Source organism: Nomascus leucogenys, chromosome 9 (assembly GCF_006542625.1).
Source record: "Nomascus leucogenys isolate Asia chromosome 9, Asia_NLE_v1, whole genome shotgun sequence".
NCBI classification, from domain to species: Eukaryota; Metazoa; Chordata; class Mammalia; order Primates; family Hylobatidae; genus Nomascus; species Nomascus leucogenys.
Window position 1 is genome coordinate 65,263,554 of NC_044389.1, and position 25,619 is coordinate 65,289,172.

General features: G+C 43.4%; 2 protein-coding genes across 3 annotated transcripts in view; one reads left to right on the forward strand and one right to left on the reverse strand.

Moving 5' to 3' along the window:
* Positions 1-348: 348 nt before the first annotated feature.
* HNRNPDL (heterogeneous nuclear ribonucleoprotein D like) lies at positions 349-7,362 on the reverse strand. Its single transcript, XM_030819066.1, has 8 exons — positions 6,395-7,362; positions 5,426-5,594; positions 5,166-5,327; positions 4,585-4,716; positions 4,324-4,438; positions 3,604-3,774; positions 3,156-3,248; positions 349-2,007 (listed from the first exon to the last, which is right to left on the reverse strand). The coding sequence occupies exons 1-7, from the start codon at positions 6,835-6,837 to the stop codon at positions 3,178-3,180; spliced, it is 1,263 nt and encodes a 420-aa protein (XP_030674926.1). The 5' UTR covers positions 6,838-7,362; the 3' UTR covers positions 349-2,007; positions 3,156-3,177.
* A 261-nt stretch (positions 7,363-7,623) lies between these two features.
* Positions 7,624-25,619, forward strand: part of ENOPH1 (enolase-phosphatase 1) — a 29,966-nt gene continuing 11,970 nt past the window's right edge. The window contains exons 1-2 of one of the 2 annotated variants that reach the window (XM_003265815.4): positions 7,624-8,057; positions 24,745-24,846. In XM_003265815.4, the coding sequence (XP_003265863.1) occupies positions 7,974-8,057; positions 24,745-24,846 (186 nt within the window). In that variant the 5' untranslated portion in view covers positions 7,624-7,973. The remainder of the gene's footprint in view (positions 8,058-24,744; positions 24,847-25,619) is intronic. The other variant, XM_012499430.2, reaches the window with a different exon arrangement.

Sequence of the window (25,619 nt, forward strand, 5' to 3'; positions counted from 1 at the left end):
ATACACAAAGAGTATTTCTTATAGGTACTTTAGAATTCATTTCTATCCCCTCCCCAATAAACTTGTGCAATTACTTTGTTCTAAATTAATCCTTGGGAACGAGATCTTGATACTAGCTTCACAGTTCATCCAACCTAGGACACTTAGCCTTAGAGTTACCTATTCAAATTTACATCAGTTGGTGAACTGATAGACCCCGACATCTGAATTAAATCTAGAGTTCAAAGCCCCTGCAAGAAAAACCAAGTAAATTCTCACTCTCCCTTCAATTCTTTGTAAGACATCTCCATCATCTCTAGATGTATTTTTTCTCAGTCATACATATCAAGACTTGATTAAAAGTTTGGATTTTGTTTAAAAAGGCTTTATTCATTTTTTGATCAGGGAAAAGGACAATCTCAATGTCAACTTGTCACCTAATCATAAATTTGAACTTACAGGATTCACTACCCTAGACACCACACCTACTGACAACACAACTTAAAAATGAACTTCCTTCCATTCCCTAAAGTTGCATGTTGAATGAACAGAATCCCTTCCAACAGCCAACACTGGTACTTGGCCTAGGTGTAAGAATAGCAAAACAGCAGCAAAAAAAGGCCAAGAGCATTATGTGAAAGCCCAGGAAGTAGAATCATTGTAACAAAGTTGCAGGCACCAAATTAAAAAAAAAAAAAAAGGGAGGGCTCATGAGCGTAACTTACCAGTTTTGACATCACCCGTTGTGAGATCAACTACTCTGCCTGTGAACACATATGCCAATCCCAGTAGCTGACACTGAGGCCAAGGTCCCAAAATCCAACTACACTGAATGCAAAATTCAAAGTTTTTATTTATTCCAGGTCCTCTGAAACCTGGATATAAAACAGATTATCAATGCACCTGGAGGGTCCACTGTAATGACTCAGTCACATTTGTAATGACTTAGTCACACCCAAGATACCTTTTCCACTATTCCTGTGTGAAATATGTAAATGTTTAACTACTCAGTTCATGCAGTGTCAAACACTAGATTTACTATCAAGACTTTTTCTAAACTCACACAGCATTAACAGCTAACTGTAATACAACTTCCTCGGAATGCCCAGAAAATATTTTGTTCAATCTTGTGGTGGCTGTGAGAAAACACCACAACTAAATATTATTTTGCCACTATTTCAAATTTTAATCTTTCGACCAAACTCATATCTTTCTACCAAAATCCTTGAGTTATAACTACTTCCAATGCTCTTATACCATAGCTCCTACCAGTTTTACAGTGCTCCTTTCCATGTGCATCTGAATTTTTATCAAGAATTAAAATCATTCTGTTATGATTACAAAGCTTTTTCTAGGTGACCACTGATTAAAGCCAAGGTAATTAGCAATTCAAAAATGGCTTTCCAGAGACAGGAACAAAGTACTACTACTAACAATTTTATTACAATCCAGAAGAAATATGGTCTACTAGAAAGCTTCTACTAATCACAACACTTAGGTCTTTCTCTCAGGACAGTCTTCAGATAGCCAGAAGGGAAAGAACATTGTTCAAAGGTGTGGTAGAAATCTCAGTTAACAGGGAGATGAAGCCTTAAGAGCATAAAATACACCTACGAATTGGGGAAGAGGGTGACGCTGGCTGGCTATTTATAAAGGACCACAGTTTCTCTGTATGGACCAATACTCTCTACAAAATCAACTGTGCCTTAATTATTGCTTATTTTAAATTACATTTTTACAGAGCTATGTAGTACCTGACGCAGAAAAGCAATCACATAAGGAAGCATTTATTTGAGGTTTAACATGAAATGATACAAATAAAAATGTGTATAAACAAATCCACATTGAGTCATAACACAGATAGCAAAGGACAAAGTAAAAACAAAGAAAACTAATTGGCAGCTATATACAGTTGGACACAATCGTGTCTTGTACACTAGAAAGTCTTTTACAAAATAATCATCTTAGATCAACAGAAGACCAATCTTCAATGTCGTCCTGCAAGATGGGTTACTTTAACATCTCCTCCTAAAAACAAAAACAAAATACCAATTAGATTTGTGCAACTCTGACAAGCTTTTAAAGGTCCACTTTCATGAACTGTTTTAAGTCCTCACTTTATTTTCTTCAATAATTAAAGATCATATGCATATTTATTGGTAAAACACAGTTTGGGTAGTCAATAAACTCACCCGAGTTCCCAAATGATATTAAATTCAATCTATTCAGGAAAGAATCTGGGAATACAATCTTCCCATATTCAGAGGTTCAACTATGTTAGATTAAGGTCTACTAGAAGCATCTCTAGTAACCCAAGTAAAATGCTATCACAAACACCAATTTCTAATAAGATTACAAGAACATAAATTGATTTGTGCATATGATCTTTAATTTATATCCCAGATTTAAAAGTTCTTGTTTTGGTTTGTAGATTTCACTATTAGCTATAAAAAGAAAAAGCAAGCATTAAATCTTAAAAGAATGAACACTTAAAATGAGGCTCCACAATTGAAATACAACACTAAACAGAAGACCAAAATGATTAAGCTGTAAAAAGGCATTTATGTACTTTAACTCCTGTAAAAAACCATTTAAGTTAAGTTTAGACATTTAATCTCCAAAAAGATTAAAAAAGAAGCCAAAGTCTGAAGTTTTCCACTTTAATCTTTACGCTGGTACATGAAGTTGGAAGAGACCATACCACAGGACAGCGTTTTCTGGTGTATGCCTTGCGCTCTGCCCGCAACGTGCGACCCCCAGAGATAGACGTGGTCAGGGTGACACACGGCCTGCAATGAAGTTCCCGCTGGCGGGTACAAACAAGGTATAATGTCAGAGTTAGAAGACAACATTCTTGTTTTCCTTAAGTTGTACCCATTTCAGTACTTTACCTGTTAATAGTTCTAAAATGTTTAATTATTCCTCTAGACCACCTGGTACACAAAAGCAAACAGAAAAACTCTTAAGTTTTTCTGCAATACTAAAGAAAGTGAGATAAGACTTTAAAGTTAAAGATCTATAGACATTTTAGGCAAAACAGGCTCATAAAGCAATTAAAAAAATCAACAATTTAGTAAAAACAGGCTACATAGTATTTTGTTTTTACGTTTCATTTGTCTATTGATCTTTAAATTAAATTAGACATTTCTACTGTTTTCCTGTACTCTTATACACACCTGTTTTTTCCAATGTTCTCCTTTAGTATGGCTGGTAATTGTTTTGGTGATTGCCACCCCCTCGAGATGCCTTGCCGTAAGTGCTCTGTTGGCCTATTTTGAAAACACAGAAATCTCATTAAGATAGTTTTCTACAAAACTGTTTCTTTACAAACACAATGAGAAGCTATTAAATCTACAAATCTTTGCATGCTAAATAAAAAGTATTAAAATATTAAGACATTTTAGCACCCATTATAAGCTACTCATAAATCATACATCCTCGTTCATTTATAACCACCTATATGAGTCTATGTTAGTATAATCATCCTATGATTGTAACATGCCTCAAACACTTAACTCCAAACACTTTAATGGAAAGCCCATACACATAATTTCAGAACAGGATTGTAGGCTAACAATGAATTTTAATACCACTGGTTTATAAAATTAAGTTAAATATTCTTACCACTGTAGTCTGCATATCCCTGTCCATATCCATAGTTCCCATAGTTATACCCAGTATAATCATATCCGCCATAGCCACTATAGTTTTGATCACCACCATAGGCACTATTGTAATTTCCATATCCTTGATCATAATAGTTATTAAATCCTTGGTTCCAGTTTTGGCCCTGACCTGAAACAATGCACAATGATTGTTAGGAAACAACTTCTGACCCCCAATTCTAACATAAAATGATGCGTTCTTGTCTCTCTGCAAATCTTAAAGGGCAGAATGGACATATATATTGCTATCTGCTTGAAAAACTATTTTTCTAGCTGTTATAAAAAAGGGGGCAGAAAGTCCAATTGTGCCAGTGTCAAACTTCCTAAATTTAATGGAAAATCATTCAATTTTCCATTAAAGCTGAAGACAGGTACACCGTTCTGTTTAAAACAAGGACTCCTGCCCAAGAAAACCTATCACGCCATGGTGTATCATGTAATGGTACACTTTTCCTATCAGTGATGACACTAATTGTGAAAGTGGCCATACTTTGCAGTTTTTTTGAAACCAGTGAGCTCACAACAAAAAACCACCACACACAACCCCCATTAAGCTGAACACTCCTCCCGGCTGGAATGGCTTTAAGTTTAAAGTTTTGCTTTCGTACAGAACTATCCATATTTAGCAGTATACAGCTTAAATAAACCACGGAGTCATATTCCAAGAATTAAGTCTCACCTCGGCCACGACCCCTCGTACCACCTCGTCCACCAGCTGCAGCACCTCTTCCACCCTTTTGTTGCTGCTGCTGCTGCCTATATACCTCTTTGGGTTGTGCAACTTTGATTTCACACTATAAACAAATTTAAAAAACATGAAAATATAATTTTTACCAAAGTTCTAAAATTAAGTCACTTTATTTTTCTCAAACACATCAAGAAATTATTTCAAAAAAAGAAAACCTTTAAATTTTCATTTACAGTACTTAAATGGCTTTACCTTCCCAGAACCAATTTGATGGTATCTGCTTTCTAACAATTTTTTTACTGGCTCTTCATCGGTATATGTGATAAAACAAAATCCTCTTCTTTCATTTGTTTTTGTATCCATGGGAAGTTCAATATTTTCAATCTGAAATCGAGATGCACACTCAACGTCATCCCATAATTGTAAAATGCTACCAGAGTGTCAGAATGCCAAAGGTTCTTTTCAGGCTTCAACTTAAACATGTTATTCTTATCAGGTGACTTCTATACAGACATCACTGCTTTATGATCAACATCAGCCTACAGTGATTTGTTGTAGATTTGAAGCATTGAGAGAAATTATTTTGTACCCCAAAGATGCCACTAGTTAACAAGTCCAAACACTGACCACATTTAAGTGCCCATGTTTTAGCTAAATTAGATAATTGGGTTGCCATCAGAGCAGCAATCAAATCAAGGTAGTCACTGGAAGCCACTTGAGCAGCCATTTAATCCTACCCTTACCGAAACATGAACCTGCCCTGCATAAATCGGACGAGGATTGAACATTTTATAAACACATCAAGCTTAACATGTGTAAACATAATCACACACCTCTCCAAAGGCTCCAAAATATTCTTTAATTTGTTCTTCAGAAGTATCAGGGCTCAATCCACCCACAAAAACCTTTTTGGGAGGTTCTTTCCCTTTCAAAGCTTTGGCCCTTTTGGGATCTATCAATTTGCCATCCAGTTTGTGTTCTTTCAGTTCCAAAACCTACAAGACAGATTTATTTAATCTGACAGCACCATATAACCCCCAGAAAAATTTGCAAAACACCACAAAAACAGCACAATGCAAAACACAGTTCCTACCTTATCAACACTAGCAGCATCTTTGAAAAGCACAAATCCAAATCCTCTTGATCTCCCAGTGACTGGATCTGTTTTAATTGTGCAGTCTACAACTTCCCCAAATCGAGACAAGTACTCTGTCAGATCTTTTTTGCTTGTATCCCAGCTCAAGCCTCCAATAAACATTTTACTAGAAATAAAAGGTTTTTTTTAAAAAAATTAGCAATAACTCAAATGATCCTTCAGTTCTGAAATTAAATTGTGAAATAAAAACAGGGACATTTACCCCCCCAATTGTAAGCAATTTAATCCGTGTTTACATTTAATCTATGTCACACAAAAAATCCCCATATCCCAACGAAGTTACTCAAACTAGCGGAGAGCTCACTGTCCGCACTACATAAAGCAAAGCTCAAAAGAGACCAATAAAATATAGTAAAGTTTCTGCCCAGATTCCTTTAGCTAGAAGCCCCAACTTCCTAGATGAATCCCTCACATCTTATCTCTTAGGTCCATCCTCGTTCTCAGCTGTCAAGCCAACGTTCCACCCAGAGAACTCATCAATCAACACGTTTTGTGAATCTGGGTACCAGTCGCCTGCTTGTGCCCGAACTCAGAGTCCTCTAAAACTCTTCCCACGAAAACCGCGCCGAGTGGTAACAGAGACACAATGAAGAGGCGGCGGCAGCTGCAGCGTGCGGCGCTGGGAGGCCGGCCCCTCCCCCCCGGGTCCCACGCGGCGCCTGCGCGCTTGGGACACAGACGCCGCCGCCCTCCTCCTCCAACCCCTCCGCCCTTCCCCCACTCTTCCCGGGTCTCTCGTCACCCCCTCGATCTCTTACTTTCCTCTTCCCTCCAAGCTAGTGGGGCCCAGAGGGCACGCGGGGAATCGACTCCGAGAAAGAATGGGGGCAGCGCGAGGCTCACGAGGGACGAAGGGCGCGTGCGGCGCGCTGGGGGAGGGGGAGCGGGGGAAGAAGCGTGCGGTACCCGTCATCCTGCTGATTCTTGCTCGCGTTGATCTTGGATCCCTCTGCGAATTCCTCTATATTGCTGTACTCGTTCATATCCTCCATAGTGGCGGAGCTGTCGGCAGGGGGGTGCTGGCGCGCAGTCCGGGTCGCGGCAGCAGCGGCGGCGGAGCGTTGTATGGAGCTGGATTTAAAATGGCGGCGGAAGAGATCCGGGCGCCGCCTGCGCCCTCCCTTTATAGCCGCCCCGCCCGCCAATCGGGAGGGCTGCTGGGCGGTGACGTGGCGCTGGGCCCGGCGCGCCCCCTGCCGGGCGGAGCTGGGAGCGAGCGAAGGGAGGAGCGGGGCTAGCTGCCGCGGCGCCCGCGGCCGCCAATGGGAGAGGCTGCGAGAGGCTAAAGTAGCGGGAGCGGAGGGGAACAATGGCGGCGGCACATGGGAAAGCCGGGGCGGGACCTCCATCGCGGCCCTCCCGGCAAGGAGAGAGGCCACGCGTCAGGGGACGCGGGCTTGGGGGAAGAATCAGAAGAGAAAAACGAAGGGGCGTAAATTCCTGGGGTCAGCAGTCCCGAGCAGAGACGACGCAGGGCCACAGTCCCTCTTGCCTTGGGAGCCTTTGTCTCTGGCGTCCGGTCCAGCCCACTCCTACCAAAAAGCCGTCAACCCCGCCTTTTTCTGCCCTCGGTTCGCCAGTGGGGAGCCGCTGCGGCGGCCGCTGCTACCGACTAGCACCGCGGCCAGGCTGCTCCGGAAAAAGGCGGACTGCGCCCGGCGCTGGCGACTGAGGCGGCGAGCGCGCTCGCCCACCGCGCGCACGCGTATTTTGTCCTCGAGCTGGCAGGAACCAGCCAAACAGGAAGCGGGCGCGCGACGGCCCCTCCGGGCAGCGCGGCGTGGGCGCCTCTTCCGCTGTGACCACGGGCGCGCGGGCCGAGGGGGCGCGGCGGGGCCTCCCTGGCTGATCTGCCGAAGCCCGGGCCCCGCGCGGCCTCTCTGGCGGGATGAGGCCGGGAGGAGGGACGGGGGCTGGCCAGATGACTGTATCTATGCAAAGGTGGAGGCGGTGGGCGGGGAGGGGGCTGGATTCAGTAGAGGGCAAGGGGCACTCACATCCCCGGCGCGCCACTCGCGGGGCTCCTTTCTGCACGTGCCCCGGGCCTCTCCCGCTCGCTCAATCTGTCTGCGGAGGGCGCGCTCTCGCGCACTCTGCTGCCGCGTTCGTTTCTTTGTTCCCGCCCACGCGAGGCCCATTTTGACGGATCCAGTTCGAGGCCTGACGGCGGCCAATCGGCGCTCTCGCCTTCACCCTCCCCGCCCCGCCGAACCCGGCAAGGGCCGCCCCTTTTCCTGCCCACGTGGTCTCGGGCTCCTGCCCCGTCCTGCTCACGAGTTCAGGGCTCCTGGGCGGCCGCCTTTTCCAGTTGCAGGTGTGCAGAGGTGTCCTCTCCCCACGCGCGGCGGGCTGCACTTGGTCGCTGGCTCCGAGATCGCGCGGGGCCATCGGAAGCCCAAGACGGTACCGGGGGCCGCAGCCGCAGCCGGCGCCGCCCTCCGCCCTCCCCAACAGCAGGCCGAGTCCCGTAGCATCCGGTAGGGAAATGGTCGTGCTTTCGGTCCCCGCCGAAGTCACCGTGATCCTGTTAGATATCGAAGGTACCACAACCCCGATTGCTTTCGTGAAGGTGAGGGGCGGAAGGGAGCGGGGATGTTACTTCTCCTTAAAAACAGTTATTATTTTTTCTAAGTATTGCAGGCCTTGCATTGGAGACGAGGGTTAGCAGAGGCGGTGTGGCTTTGCCTCTTCTGTGGAATGGGGAGGAAGGAGAGAAAGCCTGCGGCGGGTTGCGGGGATGCTTTTCCTCGCGGCACTAGCTTCTCCCTCCCCCGCCCTTGCGCTTGGTTGGATCCAGATGGGTGGGAAGGGATGGAAGTTGACGCTAAAAATCGCCGAAGGGCAGGTAAACCGGGGCGGGGTGCGACGGTGCGGGCCTTCCCACCAGGCAGGTGTCCACCCGGTCGCTTCCGCAGGTGAGCGCAGCCTTTCTGCTCCGTCGGGCCTGGTGTGGCAGCGGCAGCGATTTAATGGTCTTTGAAGCTTCTGATTTCAAAATGGAAAGACTGAAGTGTCAAGATGACTTTTCAGGTGGCCCTGGTGTCGGGCAATCAAGGTTCCTCTTCGCCCCTTCCCATTCTTGCTGTAAGTGGCCAAACTGCACACTATTATTTTACTCTGTTAGGCTCTGTGGTCCATAGCGCTGATTTTTTGAGCTATAGGACACGTCTAAATTCCGTTCACTTTCCTCAGAAAACCACAGAAGCTTGAAGCTCTTATCCAGAGCATTCCTTCTAGGATGTCACTGTGAACCAGCACTTGTCTGCACCTCAGCTTGCAACTTAGCGGATTCCTTCTTTATTCTTTGTCTGTTAGAATAAGCAAATATGAAATGTTACTTTAATTTTTGAAAGATTCCTCGGGCCTTGTCATTTTATTTGGCTCCCTGAGGTTTAAGAATTCATTGCAGATACAAGTACTTCTTAGAGGTGCTTGCATGCCCAATAATAGTCGAGATATACAAAGTATATTACCAAGTAGGAAAAATCCATCTTCCAAGAAACCGAGCAGCTTGGGTTTTAAATTCTATTTTAGTTTCCATTAAAAAAAAAATTACCTGTGAATAAGGCTTTTTTTTTTCTTTGAGACAGTCTCACTCTGTTGCCCAGGCTGGAGTGGAGTGTAGTGGTGCAATCACAGCTCACTGCAGCCTCGACCTCCCTGGGCTTAGGGCATTCTCCTGCCCCAACCTCTCGAGTAGTTGGGACTGAAGGGAGAGCCACCATGCCTGGCTAATTTTTGTATTTTTTGTAGAGACGGGGTTTCGTCATATTGCCCAGGCTAGTCTGGAATTCTTGGCCTCCCAAAGTGCTGAGATTACAGGCATGAGCCAAGGCGCCTGGCCTGAATGAGTTTCTTGATGTAGGTTATAATATAAAATCCATGTACACTTTCAGGACACCAAACATAACAACCTTTAAAATTCTTTTAGAAGAATCACAGTACCTTGACATCTTAGCATAGGTTCAGAAGAAATCGAGTTTAGCATTTTCTCCATGGTTTTTTTTTTGTTCTGAGGCGGAGTCTCGCTCTGTCGTCCAGGCTGGAGTGCAGTGGTGTGAGCTCAGCTCACTGCAACCTCTGCCTCCCAGCTTCAAGCGATTCTTCTGTCCCAGCCTCTCCAGTAGCTGGGATTACAGACATGTGCCACCACACCCAGCTAATTTTTGTATTTATAGTAGAAAGAGGGTTTCACCAGGCTGGTCTCGAGCTCCCGACCTCAAGTGATCCACCCACCTCAACCTCCCACAGTGCTGGAATTACAGGCGTGAACCATGGCACCCGGCCTCTTCCCCACGTTTTGTTTTGTTTTGTTTGAGACAGTCTTGTTCTGTCTCCCAGGCTGGAATACAGTGGTGTAACCTCCGCCTCCGGGATTCAGGCGATTCTGGTGCCTCAGCCTTCCGAGTAGCTGAGATTACAGACGCGCACCACCATGCCTGGCTAATTTTTGTATTTTTAGTTGGCCAGGCTGATCTGACCTCAGGTGATCCTCTCGTGTCAGCCTCCCAAAGTGTTGGGATTACAGGCGTGAGCCATCGCGCCTGACCTTCCCCCACGTTTTTAATCACACCAGAGACCTCTGCGGAAAATTTTAGGACAAATACTGATGATTGATTAATTTCCTTTTTTTTGGATTATGACAGAGTAAGTGCTTTCTTGGTTTTCAGAGAAAAAAGGAGTCCTCATTTTTGTAATTTATAGTTAACAGCTCATTCCATTCTGGCTCTCTCTTGCTTTCTGCGGTCATCAGGAGACCAAGGATAAGGACAGGAGAGGTAGTGATGTGGCATTAGATCATCAGATACTACCATTATCTGAAGGTAGATTTGGGGAGTAAGAAACCTCATACAAAATCAATTTTGCAACAAAACATAATACCCCTCCCCCACCTTTTTCCCCAAGTGCGTCTTCTGCTAGATGACATTATGAGCCGCTTCTTGGAATCTTTGTGTCTGTGGCAGACTTATTCTGAAATCCGAAAATAAAAATGTCTTAGTTGCCTAAATAAATTTTTCTGAGTTTGACGCTAGGCAATGTGCAATTTCAATGCAGGCTGCAAAAGAATGATTTAGGGATCTTGTTTAAAGGATAATTTCTTGTGCCCTGTCCTGTAATAATACCTATTGTTATTAATATTGTTAATCTATTATAATCTAATCTATTATTATAATTTGTTAGACATGAATTTATCAAAACCATTGTTCCTAAAAGTATGTTTAAAAGAAAGTTGGGTCTGTGTGGATGTTTATGGTAATTATGTAAAAAAGGATTCCATTAAATGCACTTTTGGGAAATGCTAGTTAGAATGAGTTCAAATAGATTTCTTTATTGCATGACTTCTCAGAACCTTCGGTATCATGCATATATACACACATACACACTTTGTGAGATTTCAAGAGAGTGACATTTCACAAATCTACTTGAACAAAAAACTTAGTGTATCTCAGTGACTAATCTTTTAAACACGTTTTAAAGAGATGCTGAGTTACATTCTTGAATCTGAGCACGGAGAGGTTGAGCATGGGAGTTGAAAGATAATCTGCTTGGAGCCTTAAAGTCAGAGTAGGTGTGTGAACTTGTAGCCCTTCCTCCTGTGGAATGATGGAAGGAAACATTGAGTACTGTATACATGCAGTACTCAATCCTTGACTCATTCTAAAAGACCATGAGGTGTGTGTACTGTCTACACTTTACTTAGGATGAAACAAAGGCTCTGAAAAGTTGAACAAGATGCCTGGGATTTGAACTCAGATTGTCCTATTCATAAAAACTCTTATTTTTTCCATTACTGCACTCAGCCTTGGAAATGGGACCCACCCGTTTGTCCTGTCTCCTTTGCTTGGCTGCTGTGTATGTTAAATGACACAGTTAGTATGAGAGTCCTTTAATCGTTGTGAAGTACTGTGCTATAAAAGTATATGGTAACAAGCCGGGTGCGTTGGCTCAGGCATGTAATCCCAGCACTTTGGGATGCCGAAGCAGGTGGATCTCTTGAGGTCAGGAGTTTGAGGCCAGCCTGGCCAACATGGTGAAAGCCAGTCTCTACTAAAAATACAAAAATTAGGCCAGGCGTGGTGGCTCATAATCCCAGCACTTTGGGAGGCCGAGACAGGTGGATCACCTGAGGTCAGGAGTTCGAGACCAGCCTGGTCAACATGGTGAAACCCCGTCTGTACTAAAAATACAAAAATTAGCCGGGCATGGTGGTGGGCACCTGTAATCCCAGCTACTCGGGAAGCTGAGGCAGGAGAATCACTTGAACCCAGGAGATGGAAGTTGCAGTGAGCTGAGATTGTACCACTGCCTTCCAGCCTGGGCAACAGAGGAAGACTCTGTCTCAAAAAAAAGAAAAGAAAAAAAGAAATAATTCAAAAATTAGCTGGGCATGGTGGTGCACACCTGTAATCCCAGCTACTGGGGAGGCTGAGGTGGGATAATCGCTTGAACCTGGGAGGCAGAGGTTGCAGTGAGCCGAGATCATGCCAGTGCACTCCAACCTGGGTGACAGAGCGAGACTCTGTCTTAAAAAAATAAAAAAGTATATGGTAACAAATTTCAGTTTATAGCATGTCCTTGTGTCTTCCCTGAGGATCATCAAAATTTGTTGGGAGTAGAGCTGCAGCAGAGCCCAGTTTTCCTTAGATGTTCCCACTGCATCTAAATCCACCGCCACCATCCCTGCACTTTACCACAGGACACATACCTCTGGTGTTTGTTTTTTTTTGTTTTTGTTTTTCTGAGGCAGGTCAATGTACTCCCAGGCTGGAGTACAGTGGCACGATCACAGCTCACCGCAGCCTCGACCTCCCAGGCTTAAGCAATCCTCCTACCTCAGTCTCCTGAGTAGCTGGGACCACGAGTGTGCACCACCACGCCTAGCTAGCTTATTTTTATTTTTTATAGAGACGGGGTTTCACAATGTTGCCCAGGCTGTTCTCAAACTGCTGGACTCAAGCAGTCCTCCCATCACGGCTTCCTAGAGTGCTGGGATTATAGGCATGTGCCACCATGTCCAGCTAATTTTTAAAATTTTTTGCAGAGATGAGGTCTCACTGGGTTGTTCAGGCTGGTAAAGCATTTTTAGAAATAGTGAATTCATTCTTGATTATTTAACAGTGCTTATAATTTATGTCCTCTTATAATGTATTTTAGAAGATAATAATTGAGGAGTGTTGCAGTTGACATCTTTCTTATGAAAACTGCTATATTAAATTATGGTCTTTCTAGGAAGAAGCTTTGAAGTCTGATAGTTATCTCCCAACTTTGGTTAAACATCCATTTGATAAGTAGTATTACTTCTATTATTGCCAGCATTGAGAAGTGTATGATTCGCACTCTGCCTGCACAATGAAACAGCTGGAAGACAGCCTACAAGGGATGGCACACTGGAAGCATTCTTCTACCTGTGCTATTTATTATTGACACCAGTAACTGTAATAGGGTTTCTTTCCCTGTCTTCATTCAGTCTACGGATTTAGGCTTTTTCATCTGCAAGGATGGGCTACTAGGATATGCTTTGTTTATAAAGGTGGTGATGAAGGTTAAATAAGATGGAATGCAAAAGCCTTTGAAAATTATGAAGTCCTATAGAAACGCTGATTATAATGCAGGAAGTGTCAGACTGGAGGAAATAGAAAGTGCTTATGAAGGAAGGATTGGTAAGGAAAAGAGGGAGCTTACATTTCCTGAAACCCACCATGCTCCCAGTTACGTCTACCATGGTTACTCCCAGTTATTTCTGCTCCTTATTGCCCTACCCAGAAATACGTTAAAAATAAGACGCAGGATATTGTTGATCTCTAAGAATTTGCAGAAGCACTGGAATGGCAGATAAGTAGTTGTTGATGGGTTGATAAACAACTGCCCCCCTCTCCCCAACCTTTTCTACTGCTTAGGGCAGTGTTTCCCAGCTACATTCATGGTAGTACGTGAGAGGATTTTTGTTGACTCAGCTTGAAACAAGGTGAGGAGTCTTTGGAGAATCACTGTCTTGCGTATATCAAGAGGTGGATGGAGGCTAGCCTTAGCCTTGGTGGCTCACTCCTGTAATCCTAGCACTTTGGAAGGCCAAGGTGAGAGGATTGCTTGAGCCTAGGAGTTCAAGACCAGCCTGCGCAACGTAGCATGACCTCTTCTCTACTAAAAATAAAAAGAGTTAGCCAGGTATAGTGGCATGTGCCTGTGATCCCAGCTACTCAGGAGGCTGAGGTAGAAGGATCATTTGAGCCCAGGAGGTCAAGGCTGCAGTAAGCCATGATTGTGCCACTGCAGTCCAGCCTGGATGACAAAGCAAGACCCTGTCTCAAAAAAAAAAAATGGTGGATAGAAAGCACCTCTGGCCTCCTCTGGGAGGAAGCTGTCCCACCTAGCTGGGAGGGACCTCACCTAGGATTCAGGAGACCTGGGCTGCCTACCACATGAGCCTTAGACAATCTGCTCACCCAGCCACCTGTTAGTTCCCTAAAGCTGGGACTGTCATGTTCATCCTGCTCTCACACAGAATATGTCGTCATCGTCATCATCATCATCATCATCATCATCATCATCATCGTCATTGTTGTTGGAACCCAAAGAATCTGCATTAAGTAAATAATTCAGTATGGGCATAGTGGCTCACCCCTGTAATCCAAACACTTTGGGAGGCAAAGGTTGGAGGATCACTTGAGGCTAGGAGTTTGAGACCAGCCTGGGCAACATAGCAAGACCCTGTCTTAAGAAAAATTATAAAAAAAGAAAGCACCTCTCACTTTGATTTCTGGTTCCTTATTTTTCTAGAACCTTCAGTATTGTGGCACTAGCATAATCTTTCCAGCCTAATCAATCCTTCTTTCTTTTCCCTCACATTTAATTGAATACCTATCATGTTCCAGGATATGGTAGGGATCCAGAGTCCTTAAGACCCAGCTGTCACCCTCAGGTTCCTCAGGGAACCTAGAAAGGAAGACAGTTACATAAATAGGTTGCCTTTGCATAATCAAAGTCCTCTGTAGTCTCGCATTGGCTGTGAGATGAGAGTTCAACAAATTGGGTTTTCCAACTTTCTATCCCTCTCTTCCTTTACACTTTACATAGCTGAACGTGCACATTCCAGTCATGCCCTTTCTTGCTGCCACCATTCTTCCAGCTTGGAATGTCATACCTTTTCCTCTCCAAGTGTGGGTTCCATGCACTCATTAACTTAAAAAAAAATTACTTATTGTGCTAAGCTGTGGGAATATGGAAGTAAGAGCTACCTCTTCTTGTAAAGGACCTATTTAAGCAGAAATTTCAAAGTCCTTTCTCTTCGTCCTCTGCACTCATTGCCAGTACCATGTGTAGTATTTGCTACTGGAGCCAATAGCTGACTTGTGATGTTGGATGTGTGTCCTCTTTTTCAAGCTATGTGGAAGGCTTCTCAAGGGCAGGGACCAGAGCCTCACACAGTGCTTACACATCAGGCGTGCTGTACATGCTGGGTGATGGTGATACGCATTCTGGAATGGGTCTGGGAGGGACTGGGATTCAATTTCTTCCATACTCTGCAATCCTTACTATTTCAGATTTCCTCAAGGTGGTACTTTATTAAATTTGAACAATTTAACTGAAAGTGTTTCTAGAGTGGCATTAGAATTCATTGACTCAACATTTCCAAAACCTACAAGTTATAGAGGATGAAACCAGCTGATAATGGAAATTAAATGTCATAAAAGAGAAAATTTTATTAACAAAATTAAGATAAAAAGTGAAATATGTTATTTATAGAAACTTGCATCTGTTAATGTAAGACTAGAGGAAAGGTTTTTCTACCCCCCCCCAAATATTCTTCCTAGAAAATTAGTTCACCCTGATTATGAAATTGCAGACAAAGAAGAGTATGATATAGAGAATGAAAGCCCTGATATGCTCCTACCACCCAGAGGTGACCATTAAGAGTTTGGTGAATATTCCTTCTGTTTTTTTCCCTAGGTACACAGTAAAGTCATACAGATCTTTGAAAGATATGTAGTCAGACTGATTGAGTAAAAGGGGTTGAGCATAGTGGCTCACACCTGTAATCCCAGCACTTTGGAAGGCCGTGGCAAGGAGATTACTTGAGTCCAGGAGTTCAAGACCAGCCTGGGCAACATAGGGAGACCCCATCTCTACAAAAAATAAAAAATTGGCTGGACATGGTGATGTGCACCTGTAATCCCAGCTACTCAGGAGGCTGAGGTGGGAGGATCACTTGAGCCCAGGAGGTAGAGACTGTGGTGAGGCGTGATTGTGCCACTCTGGAATGCAGTGGCGTGATCAAAAAAATAACAATTTTTAAAAGGGGCACCGATTTTAAGCTATAACCCCTGTATTTTAAATACATAGGCTGGATTTTATCTTGCTCATACAGACTTTTAAAATGATACCCTGTGTTTAGCCCTGAAAAGTGCTTACTTCTTGTCTGATGGGTCTTAAGATTTTCTGTCCTTACAGCTTACCCTGTGTTACCACTCCACTAAAGAAAACAAAGTATTCTTTTTTACAATAAAAGGTTATTTTTATATGAAACTTTGAATTTCACATTTATCAACTCATTTGATTTTCAAAACTGGTTTTGTTGGAGGTGCAGGTCAGAAGAGGAGTGGAAACCAACCTGCCCTAATCCTATTGCACCCATTTTCCCATTAGCTCAGTAAAGAGTCGTGTGGAAAGTTGGTAGCTTTATCCTCAGAGGCCCTCCTGGATCCTCTCTGGACCTTTCCCAGGTGACACCATTTCAGGAAAATGGGTTTCTTTTCGAAGACAGAACGTCTTTAGGACAGAAAGGGGTTGTTTGCCTTCTGGGTATGTGCACGAGGGGTTCATTTCTCAGCTTGATTTTCTTTCCAACGATTCATGATGTGACCTTCTAACAAGTTCCTTTTCTTAAGTCTAAAAAGTGTAGACCTGATACCCCTTTACTGAGTAAAGAGAAACTAAGGCATGCGGTTTGGAAACTAATGGGAATTTCAGCATTGAGACCTTGGTGGGACTTTGGAGCTCACAGTCAGACCAGTGTTTGACAGTTAAGCTTGTGTATACTTACTACAACTCCCTGGGCTGGACTCGTATGGGTCCAAGTCGTCGTAAGTTCTGGAAGGTAATTAGATCCCTTTGATGGGGGTAAAGAGTGGGATCTTCACCCCCAATCTGATACGGGGGAGATTCCAGGGATCTGACTCTACAAACTCAGACCTGATTGATAAACTATAATCCCAGTTTGTTAATTTGTACTTAACCTTTATGTGCCTCTGAAAAATGAAGGAAGTAGTAACACCTATTTCACAGGGTTATTATGAAGATTAAAATGACATTATCAGTAAGTTGAGTAAATTTTGAGTGCTTGGTGGTGGCAGTGGTGAGAAATGATTGGATCTGAATATATCTTGAAGGTAGAGCTGATGGGATTTGCTGATGGATTAGTTGGATGTGGAGTTTGAGAGAAAGAGGAGTCAAAGATGACTCCAAGGTTTTTGGCCTGAGCATCTGGAGGATGGTTCTGTCATTTACTGTGATGTGGAGATGTAGTGGGAGGAGGAAGATTAAGGGATCGAATCAAGAGTTTGGTTTCAGACGTGTTTAGTTTGAGATACTGAATAGACATCCAAGTGGGGATATTGGGTACGCATTTGGAAAAGGTCCAAGCTAAAGGTAAGAATTTGGGGATCATTAGTATAAACGGTATTTAAAGTAATGGAATTAGATAAGATCACAAAGGAGTGATTATAGATAGAAAAGAGAAGTGCGTGTCATAGTAAGTGCTCAGTAAATGTTGGCAGTTACTCCCATTACTATAACTACTTGAATCATTATTGCTGATACTTTATAGGAAATGTTACAGAACTACTGGGTGAACCATAATCTCTCATTTTCTTAGTATGAAACCTCTTTGGGGAATCAAAGCTATATTAGAAATTTTCATAGAGAATATGCTGTCAAGATCCAGGGAGTTAGATGATCCTAGTGAATAGTGCTCCTTGAAGTCATTCACCCGTGAGAGCTGGATGGCTTCAGGTGTTGGGATTTGATAGGCCTAGGTTTGAGTCCTGGCTTTACTCTGCACCAGCAGTGAAACCTCTTTGAACCTCAGTGTCTTCATCTATGAAAAAGGGCTTACTTTGCAGGGATATTAGGCAGATTCAAGGAGATGAATGTGAATGCCTTCCTTTCCCCTCCACTGTTAAGGACTAGGACTCTGGGCCAGTCACGTTCCCTCTCTGGAACTCATTGGAGATATTCTGTTTCTTTTGTGCTGCTTCTTAAAACCTTACTCCAATTACTAGCCCTCTTGTACTGATAACAATCCCTTGTTCAGTGTGATTCATTGCACTTAATTAGATAACAGCATATCTTTTGTTAATTATAATTTAATCTCCTTAATGGGATTATCTTTTGTCTTATCAGCACATTGATTATTTCATTTTGAATGCACATGTGAAATCTGATGTTCATTCCTAAGGTTTCAGTTTTCAACCTACATCCCTTGTATGGGTCCAGCCCTGTTTACTCCCATGAATACGAGGACAGTAGGATTTTAATTCCTGAAACCATGTGGCCCCATGTGGCAGCCAGAACACAGAAACTTTTTGATAGCTCCTACTATGGTCTTCAGGAAGCCTATTTGAGGAGCAATTCTAATACCACAACTGCTGAAACTATCTGGCAGATGGCATGGACCACTCCAAGAAGTAACAATTCTCATTGTTAGAAGTATTTAAACAAAGCTTGGTGTATTAGTCTGTTCTCATGCTGCTAATAAAGACATACCTGAGACTGGGTAGTTGATAAAGGAAACAGGTATAATGGACTTACAGTTCCACATGGCTGGGGAGGCCTCACAATCATGATGGAAGAAGAAGGAAGAGCAGAGGGATGTTTTACATGGTGGCAGGCAAGAGGGCATGTTCAAGGGAGCTCCCCTTTATAAAACCATCAGATTGTCGGGCGTGGTGGCTCATGCCTGTAATCCCAGCTCTTTGGGAGGCCAAGGCGGGCGGATCACGAGGTCAGGAGATCATCCTGTTTAACATGGTGAAACCCCATCTCTACTAAAAATACAAAAAATTGGCCGGGTGTGGTGGCGGGCACCTGTAGTCCCAGCTACTCGGGAGGCTGAGGCAGGAGAATGGTGTGAAACCGGGAGGTGGAGCTTGCAGTGAGCCGAGATGGCGCCACTGCACTCCAGCTTGGGCGACAGAGCGAGACTCCTTCTCAAAATAAAATAAAATAAAATAAAATAAAATAAAACCATCAGATCTTGTGGCAGTTATTTACTCCCAGCACTCTGAGAGATTGAGATGGGAGGATCACTTAAGCCCAGGAGTTCACCACCCACCTGGGCAACATAGTGAGACTCTGTCTCTACAACAACAACAACAACAACAACAAAATAAATTTAAAAAACCAAAAAAACCTAATGTATTACATTTTCCTAATATTATTATCACAGACATCTGGCAGTAAACATCTGTGGGAAAACTACAAGGGAAGGCTAACTTTAACAGAGAAAGATGCTAGGTGGCAAGATCATCAAAGTAAGTGACTTTGAGCCAGGGAAGAAAAGTGGCTCAGCACAAATGTGGTCTTTCTTCAGATTGATCATAGTATAGCTGATTCACTACCTATGCTGATATAGCTCTATTCTCTTGAAGTCACAGTCTAGTCATTCTGATTGGAATTTGGATTTTGCTAAATTCTTCAGTCATACTGCCTCAGATAACTAGCTCTTCTTGTCCATTGCATGTAATTTCCCCTAATTTTATTCTCTGGATACAGCCTTTAATTATTTGTCTTTGTAGGGGGTGATTTTATTTAAAACACTGTCAGCAGGCCAGCTTGGTGGTGGCTCCTATAATCCTAGCACTTTGGGAGGCCAAGATGTGGGGGATCATCATAAGTCAGGAGTTCGAGACCAGCCTGGCCAACATGGTGAAACCCCGTCTCTACTAAAAATACAAAAATCAGCTGGGTGTGGTGGCACACACCTGTAATCCCAGCTATTCAGGAGGCCGAGGCAGGAGAATTGCTTGAACTCAGGAGGTGGAGGTTGCAGTGAGCTGAGATCGCACCATTGTATTCCACCCTGGGTGACAGAGCGAGACTCTGTCTCAAAAAAAAAAAAAAAAACCACACTGTGGGCAATCTATGATTTTTTTTTTTAAACACTTAGTTTTGCTAACTTTTAGCACTATTAAGGTTATACATTTTTATTGTAGAAAAGAGATATGCAAAAAGGTTTCTTTTAATGTCATAACCCAGAGAGAACCTTTGTAAACATTTAAGTTCATGTTCTCTCATATTTTGTTCAATGTGTTAAATATCCCCCCAAATAGGATTATGCTGTACATACTGTTTGTAACCTGTTTTATTATTTGTATGATGTGATTTATATTTAGGAACCATCAAGCCACTTAATTTTGTTTGTTGTTGTTGAGACAGAGTCCTGCTTTATTGCCCAGGCTAGCATGCAGTGGCGTGATCTTGGCTTACCGTGACCTCTTCCTCCTGGGTTCAAGCAATTCTCGTGTCTGGGATTACAGGCACGAGCCACCACACCTGGCTAAATTTTTGTTTTTAGTAGAGTGGGGGTTTCACCATGTTGGCCAGGCTGATCTCAAACTTGTGACCTCAAGCGATCACTAGCCTTGGCCTCCCACAATGCTGGGATTACAGGCGGAGCCACCGCGCCCGGGCATATGTCTCTATTAATGTTAGAGAATAAAAAGCAACATAAATTTATGTGGGGCCAGGCATGGTGGCTCATGCCTATAATGCCAGCACTTTGGGAGGCTGCGGTGGGATGATTGCCTGAGTCCAGGAGCTTGAGACCAGCCTGGCTAACATGGCGAAACCCCATCTCTACTAAAAATTCAAAAAATTAGCTGGGTATAGTGGCTCACGCCCGTAGTCCCAGCTACTCAGGAGGCTGAGGTGGGAGGATCACCTGAGCCCAGGAGACGAAGTTGCAGTGAGCCGAGATCATGCCACTTCACTCCAAAAAAAAAAGAAAAAAATAATAGCCCACCAGTGGGGGTCGGACGCAGCGGCTCACGCCTGTAATCCCAGCACTTTGGGAGGCCGAGGCTGGCAGATCACGAGGTCAGGAGATTGAGACCATCCTGGTTAACACGGTGAAACCCCGTCTCTACTAGAAATACAAAAAATTGGCCGGGCGTGGTGTTGAGCGCCTGTAGTCCCAGCTACTCAGGAGGCTGAGGCAGGAAAATGGCATGAAACCGGGAGGTGGAGCTTGCAGTGAGCCGAGATCGCGCCACTGCACTCCAGCCTGGTCAACAGAGCGAGACTCCAGTCTCCAAAAAAAAAAAAAAAAAGGAAATAATAGCCCACAATATTGCTTTTGTGTTGTTTAATTTTTTTCTAAAAAAATTAAGTTCTCAAGTACTATAAATCATTTGCATTGTATAGTTCCCTTGGAGGGCTTTTGTTTTATTTATTATTTATTATTTTTATTATTTTTTGAGACAGTCTCCCTGTATCACAGGCTGGAGTACAGTGGTGATCTCGGCTCACTACAACTTCTGCTTCCGGGTTCAAGTGATTCTCCTGCCTCAGTCTCCCAAGTAGCAGGGATTACAGACTGGCATCACCACATCCAGATAATTTTTGTATTTTTAGTAGAAACAGTGTTTCGCCATGTTGGCCAGGCTGGTCTTGAACTCCTGACTTCAAGTGATCCACCCGCCTCGGCCTCCCAAACTGCAGGATTACAGGCGTGGGCCATGGCGCCCGGCTGGAAAGCTTTTAAAGTAGTTTCTTTATGTAGCTGTACTCTCAGCACTATTCCTTTTTTTTTTTTTTTTTTTGAGACGGAGTCTCACTCTGTCACCCAGGCTGCAGCGCAGTGGCACAATCTCGGCTCACTACAACCTCCGGCTCACTACAACCTCCGCCTCCTGGGTTCAAGAATTTCTCTTGCCTCAGCCTCTGGAGTAGCTGGGACTATAGGCGTGCGCCGCCACGCCCTGACTAATTTTTGTATTTTTAGTAAAGATGGGGTTTCACTATGTTGGCCTGGCCTCTCAGCACTATTTTTAGGAGGTACCTTTTATTACCCGTTTTCTTCAAAGGAGATGAATAAATATTGTAACAACAGTTTGATTTTTATTCTATGAACTTTTCATTAAAACAACCACGTGACCTTAAAGTATATCCATATTTTAACTTCTAAACATTTACAAGGCAACTTTTTAAATTAGATCTTCGAAATTTCATGGCTCTTTCAGTAAGCTATCACTGAGCTTTGAAGAGTAATATAAATTGCTGCTTACACAGTATCCCCCGTAACATCTAGTGGAATTTAATCATATTCCCCTACAAGGCAAATAACTCTAGTTCTATAGCCTTTTGTTGTATGTACTGCTAAATCGTAACAACTCCTTAAGTGCCTGGTGGACCGAAAATATTCGCACATTTATTTGTAGAATCCTGAGTTTATTGTAGCATATTTGTCATACTATAGTATTCTGAAATTATCTGTAAGTGGATTATAACTGAAGTTAAAACATTTATTGTCAATGGGTACTGTGGTTTATGCCTGTAATCCCAGCACTTTGGGAGGCTGAGGCGGGATGATTGCTTAAGCTCAGGAGTTCAAGCAGCCTGAGCAACATAGCGAGATCTTGTCTTTACAAAACATTTTTTAAAAAATTAGCAAGGCTAATTACAGGTGGTGCACACCTGTAATCCCAGCTACTCAGGAGGCTGAGGTGGGATGATCTCTTGAGTCCAGGAGTTCAAGACAGGAGTGAGCTGTAATTGTCACCACTGCATTCCAGCCTGGGCGACAGATCAAGACTCTTTCTCAAAAAAAAAAAAAAAAATCTTATAATGTATGATAGTACATGCCAGGCTATTTTATAAGCAACTTGAAGGCATTGTATTTGTCTTACAGATACTCTCAATAAGTATGTTGAAAGATTGGATAAAATTTTCACAATTTAGTTGATTATTCCATGTACATACTTTTATGCAGTAACACTTTTGCACTAAAATAGTACAGTCTGCTAACATGTTGACTGCAAATAATTTGGGTTTTTTTGTTTTGTTTTTTGTTTGTTTGTTTGTTTGTTTGTTTTGAGTAGGAGTCTCCTTCTGTTACCCAGGCTGGAGTGCAGTGGTGCAATCACAGCTCACTGCAGCTTCAGCCTCCTGGGGTCAAGTAATTCTCCTATCTCAGCCCCTCCAAGTAGCTGAGACCACAGGTGTGCATCACCATGCCCAGCCAGCTTTTTAATTTTTTATGGCGACAGGGTCAGGCTGGTCTTGAACTCCTGGGTTCAAGTGATCTTCCTGTCTTGGCCTCCCAAAGTGCTGGGATTACAGGCATGAGCCACCATGCCCAGCAGCAAATAATATTTATAGTCCAGATGTTATCCTAAATTCTAGCCTCATTGTCTAGCTTTTGTGATGACTTAGTACAGTGGCACATTTTATAGATGAGGAGAGGGGCATATTGGATGATCAGGAACTCTAAAGTAATCTCCAACTTCTAAAGCTGTTCCCGAACATTCAATATTGTTTGAAACCTTGCACCTTTTATTTCCTTGAGCTCTCTGAGAAGAATGGCTTCATAATTCCAGTGTCGTGCTCTCTGTAGGCCCTCAGGAAAGTTGAATGAATAAGTTGGTTGTGCTTGTGATTTATCCTCTGGGAACTTCTCTGCTATTATTTATCATGAAATCTGGGTGATCCTTGCTCGGTTTAACTGCGTGTGCTGGAGAATATGTTAAGAATATATTGCCAGGCACAGTGATTCACGCCTGTAATCCCAGCACTTTGGGAGGCTGAGGCCGGTGGATCATTTGAGGTCAGGAGTTCAAGACCAGCCTGGCCAACATGGTGAAACTCTGTGTCTACTAAAAATACAAAAATTAGCTGGGTGTGGTGGCAGGTGCCTGTAATCCCAGCTACTTGGGAGGCTGAGGCAGGACAATCTCTTGAAGCTGGGAGGTGGAGGGAGGTTGCAGTGAGCCAAGATCTGCAGTGAGCCGAGATCTCACCACTGCACTCCAGCCTGGGCAATAAAGGAAGACTCCATCTCAAAAAAAAAAAAAAAAAAAAAAAAAGAACATATTAAGTGGTAAGATGCCAGGTGCTTTCCATTAGACAGTCCAATCCTCCGATGACTTTGCCTCATATTAGTCCTATGTAGCAAATGAGAAAACTGTGGCTTAGGAGCATAAGTTATTTGAACACAGCTAGTAAAAAGCGGAGGTAGAAGCCTGACTGGGAAAGAAATTCCTAATGCATGGATTACTGACAGGTTATTTATTACTGAATTGTTTTGCATATCACTTTTTTTTTTTTTTTTTTTTTTTTTTTTAGACGGAATCTTGTTCTCTCCCCCAGGCTGGAATACAATGGTGGGATCTCAGCTCACTGCAACCTCTGCCTCCCAGGTTCAAGCCATTCTCCTGCCTCAGCCTCCTGAGTACCTGAGATTACAGGCGCCCTCCACCACACCTGGCTAATTTTTGTATTTTTAATAGAGACAGGGTTTTACCATGTTGGCCAGGCTGGTCTCAAACTCCTGACCTCAGGTGATCTGCCTGCCTCAGCCTCCCAAAGTGCTAGGATTACAAGTGTGAGTTACTATGCCCGGCTGCATAACACTTTCTTAGGATGCTCCAAAGGTAGTCTGGTTACCAAGAAAGAGTCATGGTGATCAAGTTTTTTTTTTTTTTTTTTTTTTAAATACTTGTCATGCATGGACACCATTATTTTCAGCAGATTATTTGAGTGATGTGTACAATAATGTGGTATGCATGGGGGATAAAGCTGTGAGCAAGACACACTTAATCCATGTCTTCAAGGACCTTTGGTCTAGCCATCTAGTTCCGTAGTTGGGAGACTTTTTCTGTAAAGGACCAGAGAGTGAATATTTTAGGCTTTGCAGGCCCTATGGTCTTGGTTGCAAATACTGAATTCTGCCACTGTGATGCGAAAGTAGCCACAGACATTATTTAAATAAATGAGTGTGGCTATGTTCCAATAAAACTTCATTTACAAAAATAGGCGGTGGACTTGATTTGGCCTGCAGGTTGTAGTTTGCCGACTCTCGGTCTAGTTTATTTGTTTCTTGGCCCCTGTCTGTCTTTCTTGCTCATATTCACAGCAGCAATTTTCATAAAGAGTTCCATTGATTTATTTGTTACAGTTATGTAGGTAAGATTGTGGAAGAACTGGATCTTGTATAACTGATAAAAGCTAACTCTTGTATTTTCTTTTACTCTTTTATCCAGGACATTTTATTTCCTTACATCGAAGAAAATGTTAAAGAGTATCTGCAGACACATTGGGAAGAAGAGGAGTGCCAGCAGGATGTCAGTCTTTTGAGGAAACAGGTTGGGACATTTCTGTCTTAAATTCCCAAGTGTCTTAGAAATGAGGGTACCTGGAGATTTAGAACATGCTCTGAGCATTTTGTAAAATAAGTGCCCTCGTTTGATAGGGGATGGAAGTTGCAGTGACTTAGTGAGTTGCCTGCTTAGGAATTCACAGTACATAATTAAAGGCTGGATCATGTCAGTTTGCTGTTTCTGGAGTTGCTCTTTGGTTTTTTTTTTTCAGATGGAGTCTCACTTGGTTGCCTAGGCTGGAGTGTGGTGGTGCGATCTTAGCTCACTGCAACCTCTGCTTACTGGGTTCAAGCAATTCTCTTGCCTCAGCCTCCCAAGTAGCTGGGACTACAGGCACCTGCCACCATGCCTAGCTAATTTTTTGTATTTTTAGTTGAGATTGGGTTTCACCGCATTGGACAGACTGGTCTAGAACTCCTGATTTCAAGTGATCCACCCTCCTCGGGATTACAGGCATGAGCTTACCACCCCCAGCCCACCCAGAAAGGGCTTAAGTTTGCGACTATATGATATTTTTAGGCAATTTAAATAGCTCTAGGAAAAGGCAACTCTAGGCTGGGCACAGTGGCTCACACCTGTAATCTCAGCACTTTGGGAGGCCGAGGTGGGTGGATCACTCATGGTCAGGAGTTTGAGACCAGCCTGGCTAAAATGGTGAAACGCTGCCTCTACTAAAAATACAAAAAATTAGCCGGACGTGGTGGCGGGCACCTGTAGTCACAACTCCTTGGGAGGCTGAGGCAGGAGAATTGCTTGAA

Coding starts and splice junctions, on each gene's coding strand:
- HNRNPDL (XM_030819066.1), bottom strand. CDS start 6,837: ATGGAGGTCCCGCCCCGGCTTTCCCATGTGCCGCCGCCATTGTTCCCC. Junction 5,595..6,394: donor AAGAATCAGCAGGATGACGG/GTACCGCACGCT, acceptor TTTTATTTCTAG/TAAAATGTTTATTGGAGGCT. Junction 3,775..4,323: donor TACGAGGGGTCGTGGCCGAG/GTGAGACTTAAT, acceptor GCATTGTTTCAG/GTCAGGGCCAAAACTGGAAC.